The sequence below is a fragment of the Nelumbo nucifera genome, chromosome 8 (genome assembly GCF_055504915.1).
Source record: "Nelumbo nucifera cultivar China Antique chromosome 8, China Antique-T2T, whole genome shotgun sequence".
Taxonomy (NCBI): Eukaryota; Viridiplantae; Streptophyta; class Magnoliopsida; order Proteales; family Nelumbonaceae; genus Nelumbo; species Nelumbo nucifera.
The window spans coordinates 17,252,502-17,278,712 of record NC_142656.1 but is presented as its reverse complement, the minus strand read 5'-3'; the positions used below and the strand labels follow the sequence as shown (position 1 = coordinate 17,278,712).

Here is a 26,211-nt window from a genome sequence, read left to right as displayed (position 1 = left end):
AACAACGTCGGAGTTCATGGAAACGTGGGCTCCACCGAAAATTGGGAGCTTCTTGTGGCGTTTCCGTTAGGCAGAGGAACCTCTCTAAACCAGGAAAATGGTTGGCGATTCAGACCATTTCTGCAGCCAATGATGCCATTGCGATTGAAGAAATAGTGGATTTGCGGGTGATATCGCCTTGATTTTACCGAATTCGAAGCTTGTGCAGGAGATTTCGTCTTCCAGATAAGTTTTCTGATCAGAATTGTGATTCTTGTAAACAAAGCTGCATTTTTTTAATCCAGAGGAGCGCATTTTTCCAGGTGCATTGGGATACATTTGGGTTTCTTAGGTGGAATTTAGGGCATTGATGATTGTTTTACTGAAAGCAGAACTGCTTTTTGTTTCATTTATTGTTTTGGATTGATTCTCGTACAGAGAAGTTCGGTCCCGGTCCTCACAGAAAAGAGACCGATCTTCTTTTATTGAATGTTTTTAATAGGTTATCGATTAGAGCCGTGAGGGTTTGTTTGGAAGAGAAAACAGGAATTCTGGGCATTGTGCTGTTCTGGTTGTGGGTTTGCAATGGGGAAATCTGGAGGAAAGAAGAAGAAGGGTAGCAAATCAGGAGAGCCAAGCGAGAGTGCCGATGAAAAGGACACAGCTGTCTCCATTGCTATGGCTGAGGAATTAAAGGATGAGGGGAATAGGCTGTTTCAGAAGAGAGATCATGAAGGAGCCATGATAAAGTATGAGAAGGCCCTCAAGTTGCTTCCGAAAGACCATATAGATATTCCCTACCTTCGGAGTAGCATGGCGGCTTGCTATATGCAGATGGGCATCGGTGAGTTTCCCAGGGCGATAAAAGAGTGCGATTTGGCACTTGAATCCTTCCCCAAGTACAGTAAAGCTCTCTTAAAAAGAGCAAGGTGTTATGAATCTCTTAATAAGCTGGATTTGGCATTCAAAGATGTTAATTCTGTTTTAAACATCGAAACGAATAATATTATGGCGCTGGAAATTGCACAAAGGGTGAAAAAGGAGCTTGAGAAGAAAGGTCTCAAGGTGGATGGTGAAGCTATTGTTTTGGCTCCAGAATACGTTGAACCACCTCCTTCGAGCAAAGTAATAAAAGAGAAAAGAAAAAAGAAGATTGACAAGGATAAGGAGAAGAAAGCCGAAGACCAGGTGGTTGTGGAGGATACTGTTTGTAATTCCGAAGAAGTCAAAGAAGAAGTAACCATGAGGACTATAAAACTTGTGTTTGGGGAGGACATAAGGTGCGTGCATGTACCTTCCAATTGCAGCATTCTGCAGGTAAGGGATATAATTCAAGATCGATTCCCAAGCTTGAAGGCTGTTCTCATTAAATACAAGGATCAAGAAGGTGACTTGGTTACAATCACCTCTACCGTAGAGCTGAGGTGGGCTGAAGCATCAGCTGAACCACAGGGTTCTATCAGGCTGTATGTTGTAGAAGTTAACCCTGAACACGAACCATTGCTGGATAGAGTGGAGGTTAATACGCTTGGGAGAAACAAAAAAAGCATTGTGAAGAATGGAAATGCAAGAAATGTTGGGGAAATGCAAACAGGGTCCTCTCATATTGATGACTGGATCATCCAATTTGCTCGGCTGTTCAAGAACCATGTTGGGTTCAATTCAGATGCATATTTGGACCTTCATGAGATGGGTATGAAGTTCTACTCAGAGGCTATGGAGGATACTGTTACGAGTAAAGCAGCACAGAACTATTTTGATACTGCATCAGAGAAGTTCCAGGAGATGGCAGCCTTAGCCTTATTCAACTGGGGAAATGTTCACATGTCCACAGCAAGGAAGAGGGTGTTAATCGAAGAAAATGATTCAAAAGAAAATGTACTTGCCCAGGTTAAAACTGCATATGAGTGGGCACAAAAGGAATATGTTAAGGCAGGAATTAGATATAAAGAAGCTCTAAGGATCAAATCTGACTTCTATGAAGGCCATCTTGCACTTGGGCAGCAACAGTTCGAGCAAGCAAAACTTTCTTGGTACTATGCTATTGGGACCAAGGTTGATTTGGAGACATGGCCCTCTTCAGAGGTACTACAGCTTTATAACAGTGCTGAGGACAATATGGAGAAGGGTTTCAAGATGTGGGAGGAGATGGAAGAGGAGAGTCTGAGCAAAATTCTCGAAAGTAACAAGGTTAACAAAACTTCCAAATGGGGAAAGGTTAAAGTACAATTGCATAAAATGGGGTTGGAAGGACCATTCAAATATATCTCAGTAGAAGAAGCTTCAGAGCACGCTGCAAATATGAGATCTCAGATAAACCTTTTATGGGGTACCATTCTGTATGAGCGATCTATTGTTGAATTCAAATTAGGGATACCTGTATGGGATGAATGTTTGGAGGCTGCAGTTGAAAAATTTGAACTTGCGGGAGCCTCTCAAACAGACATTACTATTATGTTAAAGAGCCACTGTTCCATTAAAACTGCAGTGGAAGGTAAAAATACTGATGTTCACTGATCTCTCTCTCTCTTTCTCTCTCTGCTTGTCTGCCTCTCTCTTTGTGTTGTTAACAAAATACTAATTTATAGTTTGATCATTTGTCTTAAATACAGGCTTAGATTTCAAGATGGATGAGATAGTACAGGCATGGAATGAGATGTATGATGCTAAAAGATGGCAGAGTGGCATTCCATCCTTCCGTTTGGAACCATTATTTCGAAGGCAGGTTTCAAAGCTTCATCATATCTTGGAGCATATTTGAGTTGTAGCTCCTTCAGTTAGCAGGATCGAGGTTTAAACTGAAATTGTATAGGACATTGGGAGACTCATATGCACTACTCCATTGTCCTGAAACTGCACTGATGCTGACTTAGGTAACTCCTGTGAACACAATTTTGTCTTTTTCAAGTAGTGATACCTTGATTACATTCCCCAATTATTTTTAGTGGAGCATTTTAAATGGCCTGTATACCATACCATAGTGTTGAAAGGACAAAGGTTATAATCTTAGTTGCCAGAAAGGAAACTAGTTCAAGAAACATGACTCATGTGACATGGTATTTATTCAAGGGACAATATCCCCTAAACAGAAAGGTAGAAACACACAAAAAAGGTTTGCACATGAAAATGAGTTTCCTGGTATCTTTAAATTAGTAGAATACTACTGAATCAAAGAATCTGTAAAGAAAAGAGATATTTCTTGAAGAAGAAGAAGAAAAAGAGAAGAGAAGAAATTGAGAAAGAAAAAGAGACCAATGCATTCTGGCTGGCCCCCTCGCTAGTATATATACTTTTAATTAAAAAAGGGTGCAATGACTAATATGCCCTTATAAGGCAACTAACACATAAAATTGCATAAATAACTTAAGAACCATTGAAAAGGGACCCAACAAGAGTGTTATGGTCCCCACTCCCTATCTAAACAATAAATAAACAAAAACAACTACTAAATTTGCACAAATCTGCCCAAAAACCATTTGGTAGAACTGCCAGACCAAAATAGGTATCTCATCACGTGATCTCATCAAATATATCCAAGAATATCGTGTGTAATCATCCACAAACAAAAGAAAATAACAGTAACCACCCATGGAAGAAATATGATAAGGTCCCCATACATCAGTGTGAACAATATCAAAAGCAAAAGAACTTCTTTTATTACTTGGTTTAAAAGAATGTCTATAATGCTTTCCCAACTAACAACTTTCACACTCCAAACTAGATAACTGAGCAGACTCAAACAGCTTTGGAAACAAAGATCTTAATGAACTAAAAGAAAGATGACCCAAACAATTATGCCAGAGCATAATCTGACTCATTGACTCTGATCCACTATTATTGTTGCTACTAACATGATGACTCTGATGACTTGAAATCTCATCCAGAAGGTAGACTCCATTCACCTAACGACCACTCTCAATCGTCCTTTTTGACTCCAAATCCTACAAAATACAATTACTAGGAAGGAAAGTCACTGAATAGTTCAAATTTCTTGTCAGGGAACTCACAAAAAGAAGATTTGCATGGAGTCTAGGGACATGTTGGACAAAGGATAAAGTGATGTCATCAGTCACTCTAACTGTCCCTTTCCCAGCAATGGGAATATGGAAACCATCTGCTGTAGAGACTCTGTCTCTACCAGAGCACAACTAGTAAGAACTGAAAATGGTAGATATATTGGTCATGTGCTCAGATGCTCCTGAGTCTATAATCCAGGGAGGTCCCTCCTTTCTTGAGGTGGATGCATAATTTGCAACCGCATATGAATTACCTGTATGAGCAAAGGAAGTAGTGTGATTGGTTCTTGTGCTTTGTTGTCCGCCTGAAAAACTAGAGTCGACTGAATCCTTCTTGCTCATAAGTTGTCTATACTTCTCTAATTCAATTCTAACTGTTGCTACTATAATGGACTCCAAGCAACTTGGGTAAGAGGTTTTGAAGAATCTCCTGTAATTGCCACATTTGCATTTTCCTTCTTGTTCTTGACTTGAGTTGGTATGACATGTGGGTAGTGCTTCCAACAAGTGTCTCTAGTATGTTTAGTCTTCTTGCAATAGTCACACACCAAGTCCTTATCCTCCCTCCTAGTCTTGCTACTCCCACTATTTCCATTTGGCTTAGATTTGATTGTACTAATCACAACCGATTGGTCAACCCCAGGCTGTCTCAACATAACACTCCTCTTGCTCTGCTCTCCAAAAACAAAGGCATAAGCTTGAGAAAGAGTCACACTTTCTTTGGGAAGGATGTGTTGCCTAGCAATATCAAATTCAGGGTTCAATCCAGCTAAGAACTCAAAGACCCTATTCTTCTCCACCAACTTCTGACAGGTTGTTGCATCCTTCTTACTCTCCAAAACCACAATCTCTAAGTGATCTATCTCCTGCTAAAGTGTTTTCAGCATGGAGAATACATGGCAAGTGGTCTATCTCCATGTTCTGTATTAATCACCTGATTCCTTAACTGATAGGCTCTAACTACATTTTGTTTCTAGGAATACGTTTCAGTCACTCCATCCCAAATCTCCTTTGCAGTAAGCCCACAAAGAATTTTTCCAATGTGGGGTAAACGTAGAATTACACAGCCAGGACATCACCATGTAATTCTCTTGTACCCACTAGGAGGAATCTGTATAAGGTTTCTTCACCTCCCTAGTGATGTACCCCAATTTCCCACGAGCACCAATGGCCATCTTGGTTGATTGTGCCCAGTCTAAATAATTTGTACCATCCAATTTCACTATGGTAAAAATTCTAGACCCAAAAGTTTCACTAGTACCTCTAACACCCAGACCCATGTTACCGATGGACTTCTGCTCAATACTCAAAACTCTCCATTTCAACTTCAAGCGATTCAAAAACAAGAAATAACTAGGTAGAAAGCCTCCAAGATCAAATCGATCTCACACACAAGGGTAACGGACCTTTCCGGAAGAAGAAAAGCCTATCTGGAGAGAAATCCCTTTTCTCCCACTGCCTCCTCGAGGTCATGTTTCAGTAGCTTACATCCTTCCTGCCTATCAAGGTGTAGTGTTTTCTCATCCTTATTGATGTAGGTCAAGGTAGGGGGCCCAAAATAATTAGATTTAGTGGTAAGCTTTGTGGGATGAAGGAAGGGCTTTGGGTGATTAATGATGAAGAATAGTGATAGAGAAACAAGCAAGCAACTTAGGTTATTCATTCTTGCCCATTCTTGCCTAGAATGAGCAAGAATTAAGAGAATGAGGCCTAGAGCAATGAACCAAACATGGCTTTAACATCCAGCAAAGAATGAGCAAGAGATTAGAAATAAAGAGAACTCTTGTTATTAGAGTAAACAACAAATAGATAGATCACTGGAAAGAAGAAATAAGTGAGAAAGGGGAAAAGAAGAGAAACATTCCTGGGAACAACCAGATTTCACTAAACTAAACTTTATTTTGTCAAATACTATAAGAACTCGGATGCCCCTTTACAGACTTCTATTTGGACTAAGAAACTAACCCAAATAACTTTTAACCACTTTATAGAGAAGTCAAACTTACTAATAAAAGAAAAAAAAACTAAGGCAAACCCATAGGTAACCTATAGGGACACTTAAATAAAGACTCTAACTCCTAAAAGAACTCCAATAACTCATTATAGTCCTACCATAACTAACTTAATGTAGAGAAAGCAGAAATTACTACAAATAGTAAAACATGACTTTACTATAAATAATAACTAGGGGAATTAATATAGGGAAGAGTTGTTTTGGGCTCAGCTGTGATTCCTGTATTTCTTTCCTAGTTTACTTGTAAAATTCAAGGAGGGGCTGCAGCTCGCGCCTCTTCCTCGGATGTTGTATGAATTCACAACTCTAAATCAACTTCTGAATTAATAAACTTATTATTATTCATCAAAAAAAAACTATGGGAATTAATATTAATAATAACTACAAAAGTTGGTCTGGACTTCCATCCCGACAGCAGTGCTCTGGGCTCTGGGCTATTGGTCTGAGAGAAACAACAGAATTTTTAGTCAAAGAGTGAGAGGGCCAGAGGAAATATGTCAGATGGCTGTTTGTAAACTGATATCCTGGATTTCAGTCACCCCAGAATTCAAACATGTTGATGCAGCTCAGTTACTGAGAAATCAGTCTATTTGGCGTTTGAAATGGGGGGTCCTCAGGCCTGCCTTGTTGTTGGCAGGTTCCTGTTTTGTACTCTTAAAGTTTTAATCAAATAAATTTACCTTACCTTTAAAAAAAATAATAATAATAACTACGAAAGTTACTATAAATAGTAATTTGATTTAATAATTACAGTAAATTTCTAAAGACTTAGAACCCTATCTTAAGAAATATACAAGTAGAATGCAAACTTAAAAAGCTCAAAATATCTCTTATCAAAAAAAAAAAACAAAATGAATTGAAGTTAGTTAAGAATTGGAAAATTAATTTCTTTTTCCATGATTCTTTCTTTGTTTTGTATATTCACCATTCTCCCTCAATTTGAAAAACTCATCCCCTAGTTTTGTAGTGAGGAAAAATCAACATTTGTTCCAACTCATGATCTGTAGGTTTGGTTTCAGGAGCTATAAGGATGAAGAAATTAGTAAAATGAAAAATCAACTCCTTATTTTTAGGAATCACCATATCAATGTGTTGGAGTTCTTCTTGATCTACAATGAAGTAATGAACCCTTTGAAGAAATTGGCTAGCAATCCATAAATACATAATTACCTTTTAGTTGAAGTCATTCTTCAAGCACTTGGAATATATCTTTAGACACTTCTTTCACAGGCATGGAAGGAGGCTTCACTGCTTCAACAATGAGTGGATTTACAGCTCGGTGCCCTCCTTCCTTTTCAACTTTTTCTTGAATTACAGCTTTAGGAATAGGAACATTAAGGATAATTCATTCTGAAGGTTTTTCTGCATAGTAGATGCAATAGAGGGGCAATGTAGAAATAATGACTTGAGAATTCAATGCCATACTAATTTATTAGATAATACAATTGAAAAACTATAATAAATGGTAATATTGTTCTCTATAAGTAAGGTATTTGACTTAGCGTTTAAAATTTCAAATCTTTGATTTATTGAAGCAAATTTCTGCTCAGCTTTGTGATTCATTGCAAAAGCAACTCTAGATGCTAGAGTTTTTTTTTTTTTTTTGGTAATTCAATTTCAATCCTTCTCTTCCTCGTAGTTATAAACCAAACCATCAAACTTGGTATTAGCTTTGTTACATCTAGATATGACTTTGATACCAAACCAATGTAGGACAAGGCAAGGGGATCCTACAAATTTTGGATCTATTAGTGGACTTGGTGGGGTCAAGGGAAGGACTTAGAAGATTAATGATGAAGAATAGATGGATAAGCATGTTGTCCACCAAAGAATGAGCAAGATATTAGAAAAAAAGAGAAGAAGTCTTCGTAGTAGAGTAAACAACAAAGAGATAGATCACTAAGAAGAAGAAATAGTTGAGAGAGATACAAGAATTCAAGGGTTGTGTGGTGACCAGGTGATAGTTGTCAAGGCGCCTAGTCGAGCCTAGGCAATGGAATTTGAAAGTATAAAAATAAATATTCCTACCCCTCTTAAGCTACTTTGTTGGTTTTTTATACTAACCAACATACCTGTATGCTAGCTATTAGCAATAAAATCATTTGAATAAAACATAAAATGCCATAGCTAGCATACAGGCCAACAAAAATGGGGGAGTGCAGCTAAGAAAAGAGAGAAAAATAAGGGGGGAGTTTAGCTAAGAAAAGAGAGAAAAATAAGGGGGTGGAGCCCCTGTTTCATTCCCAAAATAAGTTGTGGACTGTGTTTAAGGGGGTGGAGACCCTGTTTCAGGCTAAAAAGATGGAGAATGCAACAAAAAAGGAGAGAGAAAAATAAAGGGACAGAGCCCCTGTTTTGTTCAAAAAAATGCATTATTAAAAACTAGTACAAAAAATACAGGAAAGTTTTAGAAAGTTGGGGCACAACCCCTGTTTAAGAAGAAGAAGGGGGCAGAGCCTCTGTTTCGTTCCCAAAAGTGTTTTAAAAAAAAGTAAGAAAGTAAAATAAAGGAGTACTAGTGTGATTTTAGGAAGAAGAAAGAGGAGGAGGCGGAGCCCCTGTTTCATCCCAAAAATATTTATTAAAGAAGAAGAAGAAGAAACGTACCTGGATGTCTTCAACGACTTGGACTGAACTATGGAAACTTCTCAGTCCTCGGCTTCTCTTCTCAGCTCTCGTTTCAGAACTCAAAGTCTCAAACCGAAAGAAACTTTCGTAGTTTTAATATAAAAGAGAATTACTTTAATAAAAAAATGGTAACATACAACAGGGTGTATTCTAATAAAATAAAACAAACCAATAAAATGATATAATACATATGCACATTCAAAAAAATAATATAATATATATGGGTGAGTGCCTAATACAAAAACACCTTGGCGTTGGGCGAGTCAACCTCTAAAAATTGCCTAGTCGCCTTGACAACTATCTAATATATTGGTTGAAAATCATGGACTGTTTTCACGCTTTTTTTTTTTATAGAAAACGGTAACTCTCAAGATAGATTAATATAATACACAGGTCTAGTCCCCAAAATAGGGACTAATCCCCCAAAAGGATTCAATTGCAATTCATCCTAAAACAAAACACCCCTTAATGCCCCTTGTTTGGCCAAAACCATTTGTTAATCTTCTAACCTGAAAGCTGAAGTGCTGTAGTCGAAGTAGCAGAAGAGAGAAGAAGACCAAGAGATGCTGAGACTGTCGAACTAAATAACCCAGTCGACAGTACTATTATTTATATTAGAGTATAGTACAATGTTACAGAGAAAGACTGGAATGCCCCTGATTAGTGATGGGACACCCAAACAACTTAAAAAACTAAACAAACTTAGGCCCATTAACACAGGCCCAGTACATAATAACTTAAACTCAAATACAAGCTAATAAGAACTCTTATCAGCCGAACCATCAATACATAAAAAACCTTCAACCTAACACTCCTCCTCAAACTAAGCATGGATGTCAATCATGTTTAGCTTGCCAAGAAGGTCCATGAACTTTGCTGCAGCCAACCCTTTAGTCAATGCATCTGCAATTTGCATCTCAGATGGAGTGTAAGGAATGCAGAGTTCTCCTGAGACTATTCTCTCTCTAACAAAATGTCGATCAGTCTCAATATGTTTTGTCCTATCATGTTGCACAGGGTTATTTGCAATGTTGATGGCAGCCTTGTTGTCACAATACAGTCTGAGAGGACCCTCAGCTTTAATACCAAGCTCATTAAGAAGGGTCCTGAGCCATAGGAGTTCAGCAACCCCGTGAGCCATAGCTCGATATTCTGCTTCCGCACTTGATCTAGCAACTACATTCTGCTTCTTACTGCGCCATGTGACCAGGTTCCCTCCCACAAATGTACAATATCTTGAAGTTGATTTTCTGTCTCCAACAGAACCAGCCCAATTTGCATCAGTATAAGCTTCAATTTCAATTCTATTGTTTTTCCTGAATAGAATTCCCTTTCCTGGGCAAGTCTTCAAGTACCTGAGAATCTTTTCAACTGCTTTCATATGAGGGATCTTTGGAGAGTGCATGAACTGACCGACAACATGCACAGCATAAGCAATATCTGGCCGAGTGAGGGATAAGTATATCAGCTTCCCTACCAATTTTTGGTATCTTTCTCTATCACAGTAATCCTCCCCTACTGATTCTTGTAGGCCATGATTCTGTTCTATTGGAGTATCTGCTAGCCTACACCCCATCATGCCTGTTTCCTCTAGGAGGTCAGGAACATACTTCTGCTGACATATGTAGATTCCCTCTCTTGACCTAACAACTTCAATCCCAAGAAAATATCTCAAATGGCCCAAGTCTTTGATCTCAAATTCCGAAGCTAGAAACTCCTTCAGTCTTTTTATCTCTTCCAAGTCATTCCCGGTAATTACCATATCATCCACATAAACAATGAGTGCAGTAAGTTTGCTATCCTGTCTCCTTATGAACAAGGTATGGTCTGCACCACTCTGAGTGTACCCCACTTTTTTCATGGCCCCACAAAGCCTCTCAAACCATGCATGGGGAGATTGCTTCAACCCATATAATGCTTTCCTCAGTTTGCACACCTTTCTACCAAAGTCTTAGCCTAGTGGAGGTTCCATAAATACCTCTTCATGAAGGTCACCATTTAGGAAGGCATTCTTTACATCCAGCTGATGAAGTTCCCATGAAAAATTTGCTGCTAGTGACAGTAGAACCCGAATTGTGTTGAGCTTTGCTACTGGGGCAAAGGTTTCTTTGTAGTCAATCCCTTTTTTTTGAGTAAACCCCTTTGCCACAAGTCTGGCCTTGTACTTTTCAATGGACCCGTCCTCCCTGTGCTTTATAGTAAACACCCACTTGCACCCAACAATGCTCTTCCCCTCTGGCAGATCCGCTAATTCCCAAGTTCTTGCTTTCATCTCTTCATTCATAGCTTCTTTCCATCTTGGATCAGACACAGCCTCTGAGTACCTAGAAGGAACACGCACAGAGGAAAGAGCAGACACAAAGGAGTGATAGGCATGAGATAAATGTGAGTAAGAAACAAAATCAGCAATGGGGTGTTGGGTGGTGCAAGAGCGGATAGGCTTACGGAGAGCAATAGGAAGATCCAAATCAGAAGTATGTGAGTTGGAATTACCTTGGATTGTAGAGACAGATTGATCCAAGTCCAACTGGTTATTGTCATGAGGTTGGGGGCCCCTTTTTCTTCTGTTGTATGTGAGTATCTCTTTCTGTTGCCTACTGGAGCCTTCAGGAACATCTGCAGCATCAGGAGAGGTAACCAACACAGTGGGAGACTCACTAGGTTGACCCAGAATGCCACAACAAGGAGTAGAAGAAGAGGATGGAAGACCCAAGGCAGATAGGGGAACAAAAAAGGAGGGAGAATGAGAATCCTCTTCCATCTCACTAGTCTCCCCCTAAAGAGGATTCTGAGAAGACTGAAAATAGGGTTGAGACTCAAAGAAGACCACATCTCTGGTGACATACTTTCTCTTGGAGACGGGGTCATAACACTTGTAACCCTTTTGTGTAGGAGAGTACCCCAAGAATATTCCCTTTGTAGCCTTAGGATCCAACTTGGTCTTCTTTGGATCCTTCACATGTATGAAACATATACAACCAAAGACCCGAGAAGGAAGGGGAAAGTCTGGAAGAGTGGGACACAAAACAAAGAAAGGGGTTTTCATACCCAACACCTTAGATGACATCCGATTTATCAGATATGATGCAGTAAGTACAGCTTGAGACCAGTATTGCTTGGGGACTTTGTGCTGGAATAGTAAGGCTCGATCTGTCTCCAATAGATGTCTATTCTTGCGCTCAACAACCCCATTCTGTTGAGGGGTATTAGCACAGGATGATTGATGTAATATGCCAGCATCTTCCATGAATAAGTTCAAGGATTTTTCAAAGTATTCAGCAGCATTATCTGGCCTGAATTGCTTAATCTTCTTATTAAACTGTGTTTCAATCATCTTGCAAAATGCCATAGTTATCCGTGGTACTTCATCCCGTCCTTTTAACAGGTAGATCCATGTGCATTGAGAGTAGTGGTCAATAAAACTGATAAAGTACCGGAAGCCATCAATAGAAACAATAGGTGAAGGGCCCCAGACATCAGAATGAACCAAATCAAAAGGAGCACAAATTTCATTACTGGAAATTGGATAAACAGTTCTACATTGTTTTGACATTTGACATACTTCACAGATTAAACTCTGACTTGAAATGCCCTTAAACAATTCGGGAAACAACATTTCTAATGAAGAGAAAGACACATGACCTAGCCTAGCATGCCAAAGATGCAACCTAGCTATTGACTCCACACTCTCCGGACTACTAGCAACAGATGCTTGTAAGGCTGAACTGATGTCTGCATCAAAATAGTAGAGGCCTCCATACTCATGACCGCTCCCAATCGTTCTCCTCGTCAATCTGTCCTGGAAGACACAATGAGTAGGAAAAAAAGTTATACTACAGTTCAAATTTTTTGTAAGTTTTGAAACAGACAAAAGATTTGAGGTAAGACTGGGAGCATGTAAAACTGATTTAAGAGAGAGGTCCTTGCTTAGGTCAACCACCCCCTTTCCAGAGATGGTGGAGAAAGACCTGTCAACAACTCTCATCTTATCCTGACCAGACAACAAATGATATGAAGAGAATAGGAAGGACATATGTGTCATGTGGTTAGTAGCACCAGAATCAATAACCCAAGAAGTAGAGTCAATAGAGCTAGTGGCATTGAAGGCAGAGACTGTACCTGATTTGGCAAGAGATGTGGAAGCAAAAGAATTATTCCTTAGACGGGCTAATGCCCTGCTAAGGACCTCTACCTCACTAGCAGTGAAGCCCAAAGCACCAGTTCCAGAGGAATCAACAACCTGTCCCATAGGAGAAGAAGACACTGTTGGTATATTCTGTGAGTTGTCACCATTGTTGCTGGTGACAAGATTCCCACTTGCCGCATGACCCTTCTGTTGTTTCATGTCCTTTCTTAATGCAGCTGGCTTTAGGTGAGGGTACAGGACCCAACACTTTTCTTTAACATGTCTCTCACCACCACAATGAGTACACTTGAGGTGCTTCTTGTCTGGATGTCTGTTTCCCTTAGTAGAAACCAGGGCTGAATGTTCTCCAAATTGTTCAGTTGGTTGAGTCTGGGAGTCAACTTGCATCTCCTTTCTCTTGACTTCTTCATTCCTCACCAGATAATAAACATGGTGTAACTCGGGCAATTCATCTCTCCCCAGAATTTGTGACCTTATACCCTCATACACTGGGTCCAGACCAGCCAAGAACTTGAAGGCTCTGCTCTCTTCAATCTGCTTATCATGTCTCTCCTTGTCCCTGGCATTTTCCCAATCTAATATCAAGTGATGGTCAAGTTCTTCCCAAAGACCTTCCAGAGTTGCAAAGTATGTGGCAACTGTCATATCACCTTGCCTTAAGGCAGCAATGTCTTGATTCAATCTGTAGATTCTAGCATTGTTTTTCTTCTGTCCATAGGTCTTAGACACATTTTCTCAAATCTTGGCTGCTGTAGGAAAGTGATGAACAGTCCTGGCAACTCGAGGAGTCATAGAGGCAAGCAACCAGGACATAACTGTGGCATTCTCCTTGCGCCACACAGCATACTCTGTACTGCCAACTTCAGGTTCCTTCTTGCTCCCATCTAGGTAGCCTGTGAGATCACGGGAAGTAGTAAACAGCATTGCGGAAACTGACCACTCCCTGAAGTTGTATTCATCCAGCTGCACACTTGTAATCTGCAAGCTGTGCAGATTAGGGTTTTCCAGATTTGAAGACCTTGCCGCAGGTCTGTTATCCCTAGAAGAAACCTCTCCGGATATTGAAGACATCTTGAGTGCAGCCTCTGTGTAGATGACACTGATTAAGACTAGCCGAAGCAGTTCTGAAGGTTCTGAACCAGTTCTGGAGCAGGTTCTGATTAGCCGAAGTGACCACAGCAGGTTCTGAAGCAGTTCTGGAGCAGGTTCTGATTAGCCGAAGTGTTCACAGCAGGTTCTGACAGTTCTCAACACAGTTTCAGACTTGCCGAGACTGTCACAGTTCTGAAGCAGTTCAATTACAGCAGCAAGTGAGGAGTTCTGGGCTGATAACCGACCTGGAACTAAGGACTCTCCATTATTGTGCTATGCAGACTCCACTTGAACTTCGAGTACTGCAACTGTAAAGAGAGTGCCCCTCCTTACAGCCAATACTAGGACTGCTGAAATCAGTCCTCAACTAGGTCTGTCCTATACAGACCTCTCTTAGCAGTCGAATAGCTGCTAACTACTAGAAACAGTCTAGTAGGACATCAGCTTCTGGGTCTTACTTCCCTTGCACCCTACAACCAAGGGAAACCCTAGGTTCGAACTTTGTGTTGTTCTCCTGCAACCCTAGGGTTTCACAGCAGCAACCAAGATGAAAAAAAGAAGAAGAAAGACAGCAGGAGAGAGGAGATGGCGTCGGCTGTAACCAGGAAGGTGCTCAATGCTCTGATACCATGAAAGCTGAAGTGTTGTAGTCGAAGTAGCAGAAGAGAGAAGAAGACCAAGAGATGCTGAGACTGTCGAACTGAATAATCCAGTCGACAGTACTATTATTTATATTATAGTACAATGTTACAGAGAAAGACTGGAATGCCCCTGATTAGTGATGGGACACCCAGACAACTTAAAACACTAAACAAACTTAGGCCCATTAACACAGGCCCAGTACATAATAACTTAAACTCAAATACAGGCTAATAAGAACTCTTATCAGCTGAACCATCAATACATAAAAAACCTTCAACCTAACATAACCCATCTAATTGTTGCACCTAGCTCCCTTGACAAGCTTCTAATCTCTCTCAAGGCCTGCCTATGGGCCCAAATTCCCATGCAGCCTGTTTGTAACCACCCTATCACCAATTTTGAGTCCCCCTCCACTCCAATTTGTTGGAGGCCCAGTTATTTCGCCAATCTCAGCCCTTGTAGGAGTGCTAAAACTTCAGCCCCGAGAGAACACCTTCTCCTATTAGTCCTCAATAAAATGCCACCACTCTCCCTTCTCCATTTCTAATTACTCCACAAATGCCAGAGAGCCCCGGGTTACCAAATGAACTCCCATCAAAGTTTAACTTTAGTCTTAGGTTAGGTGAAGGAGCCCAAATCTCCCATAAATTAGCCCTTGAGGTTGAAGAATGTGCCATTGCATTCCAGTTTCTAATTATATCATCAACTAAAACATCCTTGAACAAATTCAGAGTTTTTATCCAATGTGCAACACTGAAAGAGATGTTGTCAATTAATTCTTCCTATTTCTTCACCTTGTCTTGAAAAATACAATTATTTCTTTCTTCCCAAATTTCACAAAATATTTCTGCTCTTGTAGCTCTCCACGTAGCTTTTCCTTTTTTATTTGGCTGTCTACGAAACCTAGTATCAAAGATGCCTGCAGTACAAGAGGGAGGTGTCCATCTGCAACCAAAAAATATTAGAAATCCATTCCCAAATGCTTAAAACAAAAGGGCAGGAGATTAAAAGGTAGGTAACCTATGCATCACAAGCAAAACAGAGAGCACAAATACTCGGGGAGAGACACCAATTTGGTCTCCTTTTCTGTAACAAGTCACAAGTGTTAATCCTGTTAAGGACCACTTCCTAACAGAAAGCCCAAACTCTTGGAGGTACTGGACTGCAGCAAACCTCCTTAAGGGAAAGACACCAATGACCCAGAAGATAGAAAAATGATACTGAAAAAAGTCACAAGAGAAAAGGCCTGAATGAGAAACTGACCACACTCGAGAGTCAAGAAGAGAAGGATCCTAAAAAATGGTACTCAAAAGAGAAAGCAACTCATCAAGGGCCCTCCGTTTCAACCTCCCTAAGTCCTCTTCTCAGCTCTAGATCCAAGCTATCCCATTACAAAGTATTGAAGAAAATGGTTTTAACTTTTACAAAGAAAAAGCACTTTATTCCCAAGCCAATTGTCTTCCCAAAAAGAACTTTATTCCCAGAACAAACATTATACCTTACGAAGGAAAGGACAACAGGACAAATTTCTTTCCACATAGAGAAGCAGCTTGCCCTCAGATCCAAACCAGCATCCCAACCATTTTGTTGCTAAACCATGAATTCTGACTATTATTGTACCACAACCTATCCTGCTCCAATGGAAACTTCCACAGTCTTCCCAAAATGCTGACTGTTTTCACCAATTTTCTTTTGATGGTATTTGGAAAAAGTGGGTTGTGGTGGCTAGTAGCACTTCCAAGAAGGATAGAGAAAACTTAGTTTGGACACCTCCTTTGGAAGGTTATTTGAAGCTAAATTTTGATGGGAGCAATCAAGGTAATCCAGGCCCCTCTGGAGTAGGAGGGGTAGTGAGAAACAAGGATGGAAATGTCTTGGTTCTATTCTCAGGATTGGTAGGGGTAGGAGACTCTATTAGGGATGAATTGCTCGCTGCATTACAAGGAATCCAGATTGCAAATCAGCTTTGTATGAAGAATCTAATAATTGAAGGAGATTCTATGGTAGTTGTGAGGTGGTTGAAGGATCCGGACTCTATCATTTAGTGCTATAGGGAAGAAATTAAGAAGTTCAAGTGGCTAACAAGAAGTATGAATTTGAGAATACAATGGGTCAGGAGATCAACAAATTCTATGGCTGATTCTTTAGCCAAACAAGGGGAAAATAGGGATGTATTGTAATTTTTCTTGCACTGATTTGAATATGTTGATAATAAAAAATTAATCATTTATCAAGAAAAAAAGAGATAGTTGAGAGAGAGGGGGAGAGGGAAAAATTCTTAACTATAACCAGAATTCACCAAACTTTATTTCATAAAATAAACTCTTCCCTTTTCAATTAAAATTACTCTAATTATAGACTCATCATTAGAACTTGGATGTCCCTTTACAGACTCCAATTTGGATGGGAAACTGATGCAACGCAACTTGTAACTACTTCATAAATAAGAAAAACCCATTCACTTAAATAAGGACTCTGACTCCAGTGATTCATTGCTAATACTACTAAAACCAACTTAATGAGAGAAAGGAGAATTTACTAAAAATAATAAATCACAATTTTACTATAAATAGTAGTTATGGGACTTACTATAACTACTAAATCTGAAGGTTGTTATAAATAATAATTTCAGTTTACTGATAATAGTAAATTTCTATAATACTTAAAAACTCTATTCTTAAGATGCCTATAACTAGAAAACAAATTTAAAAATTTGAAAAATACCAATATCCATATCACCTGAAAATTATGAAATTGTTATTGGAATAGGAAAACTCTATTCTGAAGTGTCTAATCTTTGTCATGGTGTATCTATACTGCCATAGTGCTTGATTATTAACTTCCAGCCAGCCCACCATGACTTTAAAGTACCTTCTTGAAATTTAGTGACCTGCCCGTTCTCAAACCTTGCAGGACTGCCAGCAACTCAGCTCTTAGAGAATCTTCATGGCTAGCTGGTCCTGAAAACGTTGCTAATATGGTACCTTGTTCATTCACAAAGACTCCACCCATGCCTGGTTCCTAATGCAGCATTCATCAAAATCCAGTTTTATATGGTCACTTGGCAGGTCCTATTGTACTTGACTCTCCTTTCCAGTTCTTCTTACACTTAAAATCTAATTAAAATCATCATTTACTTGCCAAATGTGCTTTGATACAACATAATGATTATTCGTTCATTGCTGACTGTGCTTTTCTGAAGTTTTATTCATATATCAAGTAATTTGCTATATCATCATCATCTAAGCCTTATCCCATCTATGTGGGGTCGGCAAGTGATTTGCTATATTATCTTGATCTAAATTCTGATGTTGGCTTCATCTTGTCTTATGCTTTCTACAGAGCTCATTGTCACTTGGGCTGTCACTCATGTTATTGTAAAGGAGAGATTGAAGATTCTAGTTTTGTAATGGAGTTTCCTTTGGTTGAGCTTGGGAGCTGTTGTATCAATCACCTTTCATTTGAGGAAGAGGCTCTTATTACAAAGATAAAGAAGTAGAAATTTCCTTTCGCTGGTTGCTGCATCTTTTACAAAGTTTCAAGTAGTAGACCGGCTTATTGGATTTGTAATTTATTCTTGAAATAATTCTTGTATAATGACTTATCTATTAAAAAAATTCTAGTGTATTGCCTTGTTTTTGAAGTTTGTAACTTATTCATATATTACCACTATGCCCATTGTAACTTCTGTATGCTTCCTTTTTTCTTCATTAATAGTTAACAGAATTTTTTTTTTTTGGTATAAAAAATAGATTACAAATAAACTGTGCCAGGAAACCCCCCTTTTTTGTAGGCTTGCAGTGAATACCTACCCCACATGATGTTCCCTTTACCCATGCAATGAGTTCCCCTCATAAGTTGCATCCCAATACAATTGTTCCCAATTAATCCCTTGTCTTGTCAAGGAATCTGCCATGCTGTTGGCATGTCTGTTTCAAAATGTTATATTTCCTAAGTAACACCTTTTATCCTGTTTCCTTAAATTTCTTTTGGTTTAATAAGTGTGTCCTTTCCTGTATCATGTGCTTTTGGCTTGATTATTTGCTGCCAAGTTGAGTATATTTTTCTTTTTGGATCACATGGAGTATTGCAGATCTTCTCCACAGTACTTAATTCATTCTCTGTTTTGTTTCTTTTTTTTTTTTTGAGACTGTAGAACTAGATGAATCGGTTTTTTTTTTTAATTTTAATTATGCTTTTTTTCACAATTTTGAGAGATAAGGCATGTTTTACATGTCTATTTGTTTATTTTTCTATTTTCAATAAATAATTACTAGGACTTTTGTACGAGGTTTTCCCTCCCTTTGACTTTTATTTTCCATCTCATTATATTTTCAGTTATTCCAATTGTTTTCTTTTTAAACTGATGTGCTTAGTGATGTTTCTATTCATGATTAGGACTTCTATATTAATTATCACTAACCAAAGGCTAAGGTGGTTTCTCGTCTTGCAGGAGCTCAGATTGCCTGGAGAATACAAGTTCATATCTGTGGTCATCTAGGGAGGCTCAGCCCCTGCAATCAAATGGTTTAGGTGATTGACTTGTTCCACCTATTCCCTACCAACTTTTTGGTTGAAACTTGGTAATTTATGGCATTGCAACCCACAGGGGATAAACTCTGCTTCATAAGCACAAAACATGCCCAAGCACCTGACTAATTTAACACATTGTCAAACTTATATCGAATTATGGACAGTAACCTAAATCTGTTAGTCAAAGTGAATTCGTGGCCCTTATTTTTAATTTAATTTATTTTGTCATTTTTTATTTGACAGAAACTTCACTTGATGTCTAACTTATTCAAGCATCTTTATTACTTATTTTTATGCAAAAAGATACTCATTATTCACTTCCCTCATAAAAAGTTTTAACTCTTCATTAAACTTCATCTCATATTTTCATGTTTATGTAGAAGGGCCTGTAAAACAAGTACAGCGGTTTTGGTCTATGAGCTTCCAAAAGTTGGACAGGAGTGGACTGATTCTCAAATGGGATTATGGGATTAAATCTCGAATCTCTCAGAAATTCCCCCTGAGGTGGGTTCAGGTGCCCTATTTATAGGAAGAGACTGTCATGCTGCCTGTATGCATCCTAGGGTAGAGTTCTAAAATATCCTCTCGGGGGAAAAGTTCTTTAGTCTGTTATGCCAACTCAACATTAGTGGTTCAACATGAGAGAATCTGGTACTGACCGGTGCAGCTTTCCCAATCTCACCATGTGTTGTTACCATCTTATGTCTCGCTGAGATTATTATGTTGTAACATATGAAAAAGCGAGTTCTCGCTTGGGATTTGCACATGACTGCACGTCATGGGTCTTGAATCACCTATTTGTATGCTAGTTTTGCATGCATAAGCTTGGATTTGCAAGGTGCTTGAGTAAGTCAATGGCACTGGGCATGTCTATGCTCTTTAAAGGGCCATTACCCAATGTTGGTCCCAGCTATCCAGGGTCTTGGGAGGGGTGGATAGATACAAACCTAACCTTCAACATTTTTTTGACATAAAGGCTGAGTTTGGAAGGAGTACAAATGCAAATATATAGAGTGCAAAACCTTATATTTTGTATGTATTTACGCTGTACATATTTGCATTTGTACTGCTTCCAAACTGAGCCAAAATGGAAATTCTCAGACTCAAAGCCATGTTCTCACACTTCTTAAGATTTTATCATGGCCCCCGTCTTATTTTCATGTTTTGGTCTAGATTAAAACTGTAAATTTGAGTATATTTATCTTTGTATACTCTGTTCGTTCTCAAGTCTATTGTTATGCCTTTTTCTTTTCACAGCGTCATTGTGTTTTCTTCTGTTTAGATTGCCATGGATTTTGCACTACGGATTCTTCTCAGCAGTCACTGCTGCATGCAAGGTTGAAAGTATCATTACGTATTGGCCCGTATTGTTCCGGGACCCTTTCGATACGCCCCTACATTGGGTGTATCGGGGGTCTGACCGGTTCAGGGGATGGAGGGGTCCTAGATCGGCTCCCCTGAACCAGTTTTGAAAAAAAAATAAAAAAAAAAGTAAAAAAAACAAGTATCGAAACGCCTGATACACCGGTAGGGGCGTATCAGGCGTATCGATATTTTGAACCTTGGCTGCATGACTGCTGATTTCATATGCTGCTTCTGTTTTGGTTGCTTCAGCCAATATGTTTCAGATTCAGGCTTTTATTATCACAGCATCCTTGTGTTTACTTCCATGTTGATTGCCATATTCTAAACTGTAGATTTTTCTTGGCAGTTATTGTTTGTTGCCTGACTATGCTGATTTCGTATGCTGCTGCTATTTTGGTTGCTTCAGATAATTCTTTGTACTGGCACAGCACAATAGACATGTTGCAGTCTTTGGCTAGTAGGGAGCTTTGACCCTCTCATCATCAGTATATACTGGACTAGCTCTTTCCAATGACAGGCATGTTTGACTTTTCTGGTGTGGATGGAGGATAGAACTAAAAAGTTGTTTGAGCCCCTTAATGTGTCAGAATACTAGTATGTAAGGTCATAAAAAAAAGAATTTTATTCCATTTCCTACTCAACATTTACTTCTAATATTGATCAGCTTTTATCAATTACCAAGCATTTAACATTTTTGTAGATTAACCCCCTCATTTCCTTGATGATAGATACTAAAGAAGTATCCTAGGGCAATCCTTTGCAAAGTTTTGAAGCTTAAATCTAGTTGATGTGTTAAAATGTTTGTGTGCCGAAAATTTAGCAACGAAGACCACACAAGAGTGTTGAATGGATCTCTTACAATTTGCCTTTGGTTTATAAGACCAGTTAAATAGAACTGATTACAATGAGTACTTGAACATAATCATTTTTCCCAAAATGGGAGCATTGATATATGTTTATATTTTTTGTTCCTTTTTTGCTTCTTTTACAAACAACAAAAATGGGATGCCATCAGGACTGCCTGCAGTTTGTATGATGTAGCACTCATTATTTTGTATTATGTAGTGACAAGAATAGGGACCATTACTTGGTGTAACGGTAAAATCTTGGGCTGGTAAGCGTGAGAACACCGATTCGAGTTTCAGGATGGCCACTTTATGCGGGGAAAAAAAAAACACAGGTTGGGATCATACAGTCTACCCCTCCCGAGACCCCAACATTGGGTAAAATCAGGATTTGCTACACTGAATGCTTCTCACACCGACCTCAAAGCATATCCCACCATGTATTGGAAACATCTTCCCGTGAATTAACATGCAAGTGTGAAAGATGTTCGCTATGTACCGCTGCTACGTATTGTGAGATCAATGTGAGGAGAAAATCCCAACTCTTATCAAGGATCTTGATCTCTCGTTGTCCTGAATGCTAATGCGGTACAATTGTGTCCTAGTTCCTCCCCTCTTCTCTGGTCCAATATCTACTACCAGGGCCTTTTCTATCCGTGCTGCTCGCATTTACGAACTTGGGTTACGTACCACATTGCACAAAAGAGAGGACACCAAGGCACAGCGTAACGTACTGGTCTAGATGGATGAATTCAATGAACAATTTAGTACTTTAGATTTGTGAAGTCCTCCAGGCTCGATTTGTAGCCAAGGTGAGTGCTTCTCCTTGGGGCAAATGCTACTACTTAAATTCTATGACCAATCACACTAGTAGATACTGCTTTTGTGTTTTTCTTGGACCTGTTGGAGTCTCTGAGAGTCTGATATCAGGTTCAGTGAAGGATCAAAGCTTATAAGATGAAATTTGACGACTAGAAAACAGCGGAAGTTGTCCTTTTGACAGTGTTAGCTGGGCTTCACACTTATTGCAGCCCCCATCAACTTAACACGTTACATTGAATGATTGAAAGCATCCGAGGGGCTGAAGATGAAAGCTGCATGTAGAGAGAGGTCTGTAATTCTGTTTTACCTTTTTCTTTGGGCCTTGACCCCTGTATTTAGTGGTGATGGGCCAGGTTGAGATCCACTCAGCCCTTATGATAGGAGATATCCTCTAGCCAGCGAAGCGCCCATTTGGCAAGTGTTCTCAGAAGATCTTGCCAACTTTTCAAAGACCGCTTGATCAAAAAATGGTCTTTTCTGTTTGGCAAGGAAATACAGGAAACTGGAAAGACCTGCATCTTACCAAACGGCACCTTGTTATCATGCTCCGAAGCATCCATTCCCCTCCCTGAATGGTAGATGGGTATACTCCTTAAAGACAAGTACCTAATTAATTATCATCAGGACGTACTTTTTGGAAAAAGACAAAATTATCCCTAAACCAAATAATGGCTCTTTTTCTTATTTTTGTCTTTTTGTAATCCAGATTTTTGCCCTCTTAAATAATTTTGGATGTGCTCTAATCAGCATTTCACCTGATTGCTTTGTTCTATTTTGTCTCCGTCAATTATCAAACCCTAGGGGCTAGGCCATTGTTTAATTGAAATTTGTAATATTGTGTTCCCCCATTCCATTCATTACACCATTTCCACATACATTTTTAATCACAAAAGGACAAAAATAAACAAGGCTATCTTGATTAATAAATGAGATTTAGGTATTGTTCCCATTAAAATTCCCAGGCTTAGAGTTTGTCGCTTTGTGCTTTGAATGAGACTGATGACCAATTAATGTATCTTCTTCAAATAAACAAGGGTGCCATGAAATAATTTTCTCCCTTTTTTTGTCACGTGGCAGTGCCCTAGTCCTTATGAACAGATAGGACCCCATCTTTGGAAAAGGCCGGTCCCATCTAATCATCAATCTCAGATGGGATCATGGATCCATGGGAACACTAGGATGACGTGGAGAAACACGTGGACTAGTTTGAGCGATGATTCAATAAGTTTGAATAAGTTTGCTCTTATTTATGAAGAACACTGCAAGGTTCTCACATAAGAGCGTTCTCATGAGATGACAATTCAAAAACCTACTTAGTTGGAATCTTGAACAACAAATCTCCAAAAACATTTTCTTTTTTTTGATAAATTCCTAGATCAGGTCAAAGTGTCAAACTACACAAAATTTCTTGTGAGTGATAGAAGGTGTAGTAATGGGTCCCACACTCCCACCCTCTCCTCTCAATTCAATAATCCACCAATTCATCTCTCTCTCCTCGTGGGTGATGGGATTTTGTTTTTCTTTGAAAACAAGCAAAGTAAACAAAGGGCATTTCAGTTTTCACTCTCAGAGCTTCTCCTCCTCCACTTTGTCTCACTAATGCGTCATGTCAATCCCTAGAAGCTAGCCAATGTCTGGCTTTCTATTCCATGAAATGAATGAATGATATATTACTGTGTTACATGCAGCCGAGAATTTGAAAATCCCTCCCAAATGAACATCTCTTCTGCACGATTTCTTCATAACAAACAACAAATCTTTGGTGGACACTGGAGAATTTTTTTTATTACCTCTTAAAAGCCTTAAAGGCCGGCCTCCCTGCAACTTGTCTACTGACTCACCAGTCACACCACACACAACCGTGTGGGCCGGATCACTTTCTTTTTTCCCTTCTCAGATATTTAACCCATAAAATACTTAAGATTTTTATACTCAAAAAGAAATGCATCTTATGGGCCCTACCTTCTTCCATCACCTTCCATGGGCCCCCATAGTCTTGACCCATCAGCTCATTGACACTGGGGGGATGCTCGCTTTTGTATATATATATATGTATCAAGAGAGCAGGCCCACCAGTCCAATGGGTTTTCCTGATTGGCCATTTTTGAAGTGTAAACAGTGGATGTCTGTGCCGGAAGGTAAGGATTCTTTTTGGTTGTAATTACTAATTTATTTGGGTAAATATGAGCCCAAAATAAATTAATGGGTTTGAGTCATACAAGATATTTAATTGGTTGATATCTTTTAATAAGTCACACATTATATATGATGACAAGGTGGCTGCGTCACCGTCTGATTTGTATCTAACAATGATGATGACGTTGAACCCGACAGCTGACGTGATCCGAGTCTTATTTGATCCATTTGGATCTAACCCAGATTAGAACTGTCCTATTCCAAGGGGAAAGCAGACAGAGATGGACACGAGACTGGCTGACTTTATTAAATTAAATGCATAAAACCACTGATTTCTTATTCTCTTGTCTTTCTATGTAGTGATTAATTTAGACCCGGAACTGGATTAGTTTAGCTCATGGGTTTGCTAATTCTGGGATTGATATTTTTTTTTGAGCTTCTGGGGTTGATGTCAGGTCTTGTATTAAAGAGGGTTGATAACAAGAAAATATACAATATTGAATATCTTCATACAATCTGCAAATTAAGGGTACTTTTAATAAATTTTAGATACAATAATCAGTTCATCAATAAGTAGATTATTGTAGAGTTTAGGCTGTGTTTGGGGGTGCTTTTTGAACCAGCTTTTGGCTTCGGTATAAGCAAAAAATCTGCTGTAAAACTGTTTATTGAAAAGCACAAATTGACCTGTTTTGGGGGTACACGCCTTTATGAAAAAGTTATAGAATTGTTGTTATTTATCTTTTATGTTTCCAGGAAACAGTTTTCTAACAAGAAACTGGTGGAAGAAAACACTCATCCAAACCACAAACCAGTGTTGTAAATGTAAGACTCGGATTGGACCAGACAGTAGGAATGTGAAAGCCAGGAACCAGTTGCCTTTCAGTCCCAGTTAAATGATGGTTTTCATGAGTTCATCAATGGGCTAGCCACCTAGTTAACAGGGTAAACCATGACCAATTCAAGTCTTAACAATTGTAATCCAAACACTCGATAGGAATTTTTTCAAATAGTACCTTTTCAAAGTACTTTTCTTCAAAACCCATTTAGATTAAAAAGCCCCTCCAACCAAACACCACCATATTCTATTTTCCGGAATGATTTGCATTTGTTTTGCTTGGATGGAAGACATTGAATAGGGTGAAATGAGCACATAAAAGTAGAAACAACAAATCAGGTGGATTTTCACCAAAATTTATGGGGTTGTGATTGATCAAAGGCTTTCTGCTTTGATGTCTTTTTGGCACCATATAGATTTTTATTATCTCTATCTTGAATGGGCCTAACTAGCTAATCAAGTTGTTTAATGCCCATTTGGGTGGGCTTTCATGCAAGGTTTTTGGCATTACATGAGCCAGGAAAACTTAAAAATCAACAAGCCTTGTTTGGTAAAAACCCAGAAAGGCTGCCCAGAAGCCTCCCCAAACGGGCTCTTCTTATTGCTTTTGAAAAGACAGACAAATCCCAAATGAAACAACCAGGAAGCATGAGTTCATACCATTGAAATTGATTTATAAAAATCTAAGCATGAATACTTTCTTTAAATGGTTTGAACTTTGAAAAACTCCATTAGTCCTAAATTAAGCAAGTAAACAGTTGCGACGGTAACTGTCCTCTTCTGATGACAATGATGATGATAGTAACAGCGATGATAACGATGGCTATTCCTGCTCACAGCTTTGTCTACATTTCTTCCTGTAACGTTCACGGCACCGAGTTATAATTCCTGTTTGTTTGGATTTTGTGCTACGATATCCATCATGCACACATGGATACCAAATAATAAAAAACACAGGTCATGTATCATACATGCACCCTCACATGCACATCAAGTTGGATTGTCACATCAACATGCCCTACCTAACTCCACATATGATAATAATGCCATACTAAACGTATTCATTTTGATGGAATGGAGAATGGGGATTGGGGAGTGATAATTGTCAATGGTGGGTATGGTTTAAAATTAGGGGTTTTTACCATTCAGTCTAC

At 39.0% G+C, this 26,211-nt stretch overlaps 1 protein-coding gene across 7 annotated transcripts; it reads left to right on the top strand.

Annotated features, from left to right (window-relative positions):
• LOC104592559 (protein PHOX1-like) lies at nt 1–21,117 on the top strand. Of its 7 annotated transcripts, none has more exons than XM_088894042.1 (6): nt 1–2,473; nt 2,592–2,852; nt 17,861–18,013; nt 18,972–19,051; nt 19,432–19,555; nt 20,823–21,117. In XM_088894042.1, exons 1-2 carry the CDS (start codon nt 565–567, stop codon nt 2,738–2,740), a joined length of 2,058 nt encoding a protein of 685 aa, XP_088750168.1. In that variant the 5' UTR covers nt 1–564; the 3' UTR covers nt 2,741–2,852; nt 17,861–18,013; nt 18,972–19,051; nt 19,432–19,555; nt 20,823–21,117. The 7 variants fall into 7 exon arrangements, with proteins under 7 accessions (XP_088750168.1, XP_088750167.1, XP_088750169.1 ...); XM_088894041.1 differs by having other exon boundaries at nt 17,861–18,084; XM_088894043.1 differs by lacking the exon at nt 19,432–19,555 and adding an exon at nt 17,432–17,586.
• Nucleotides 21,118–26,211: the final 5,094 nt, after the last annotated feature.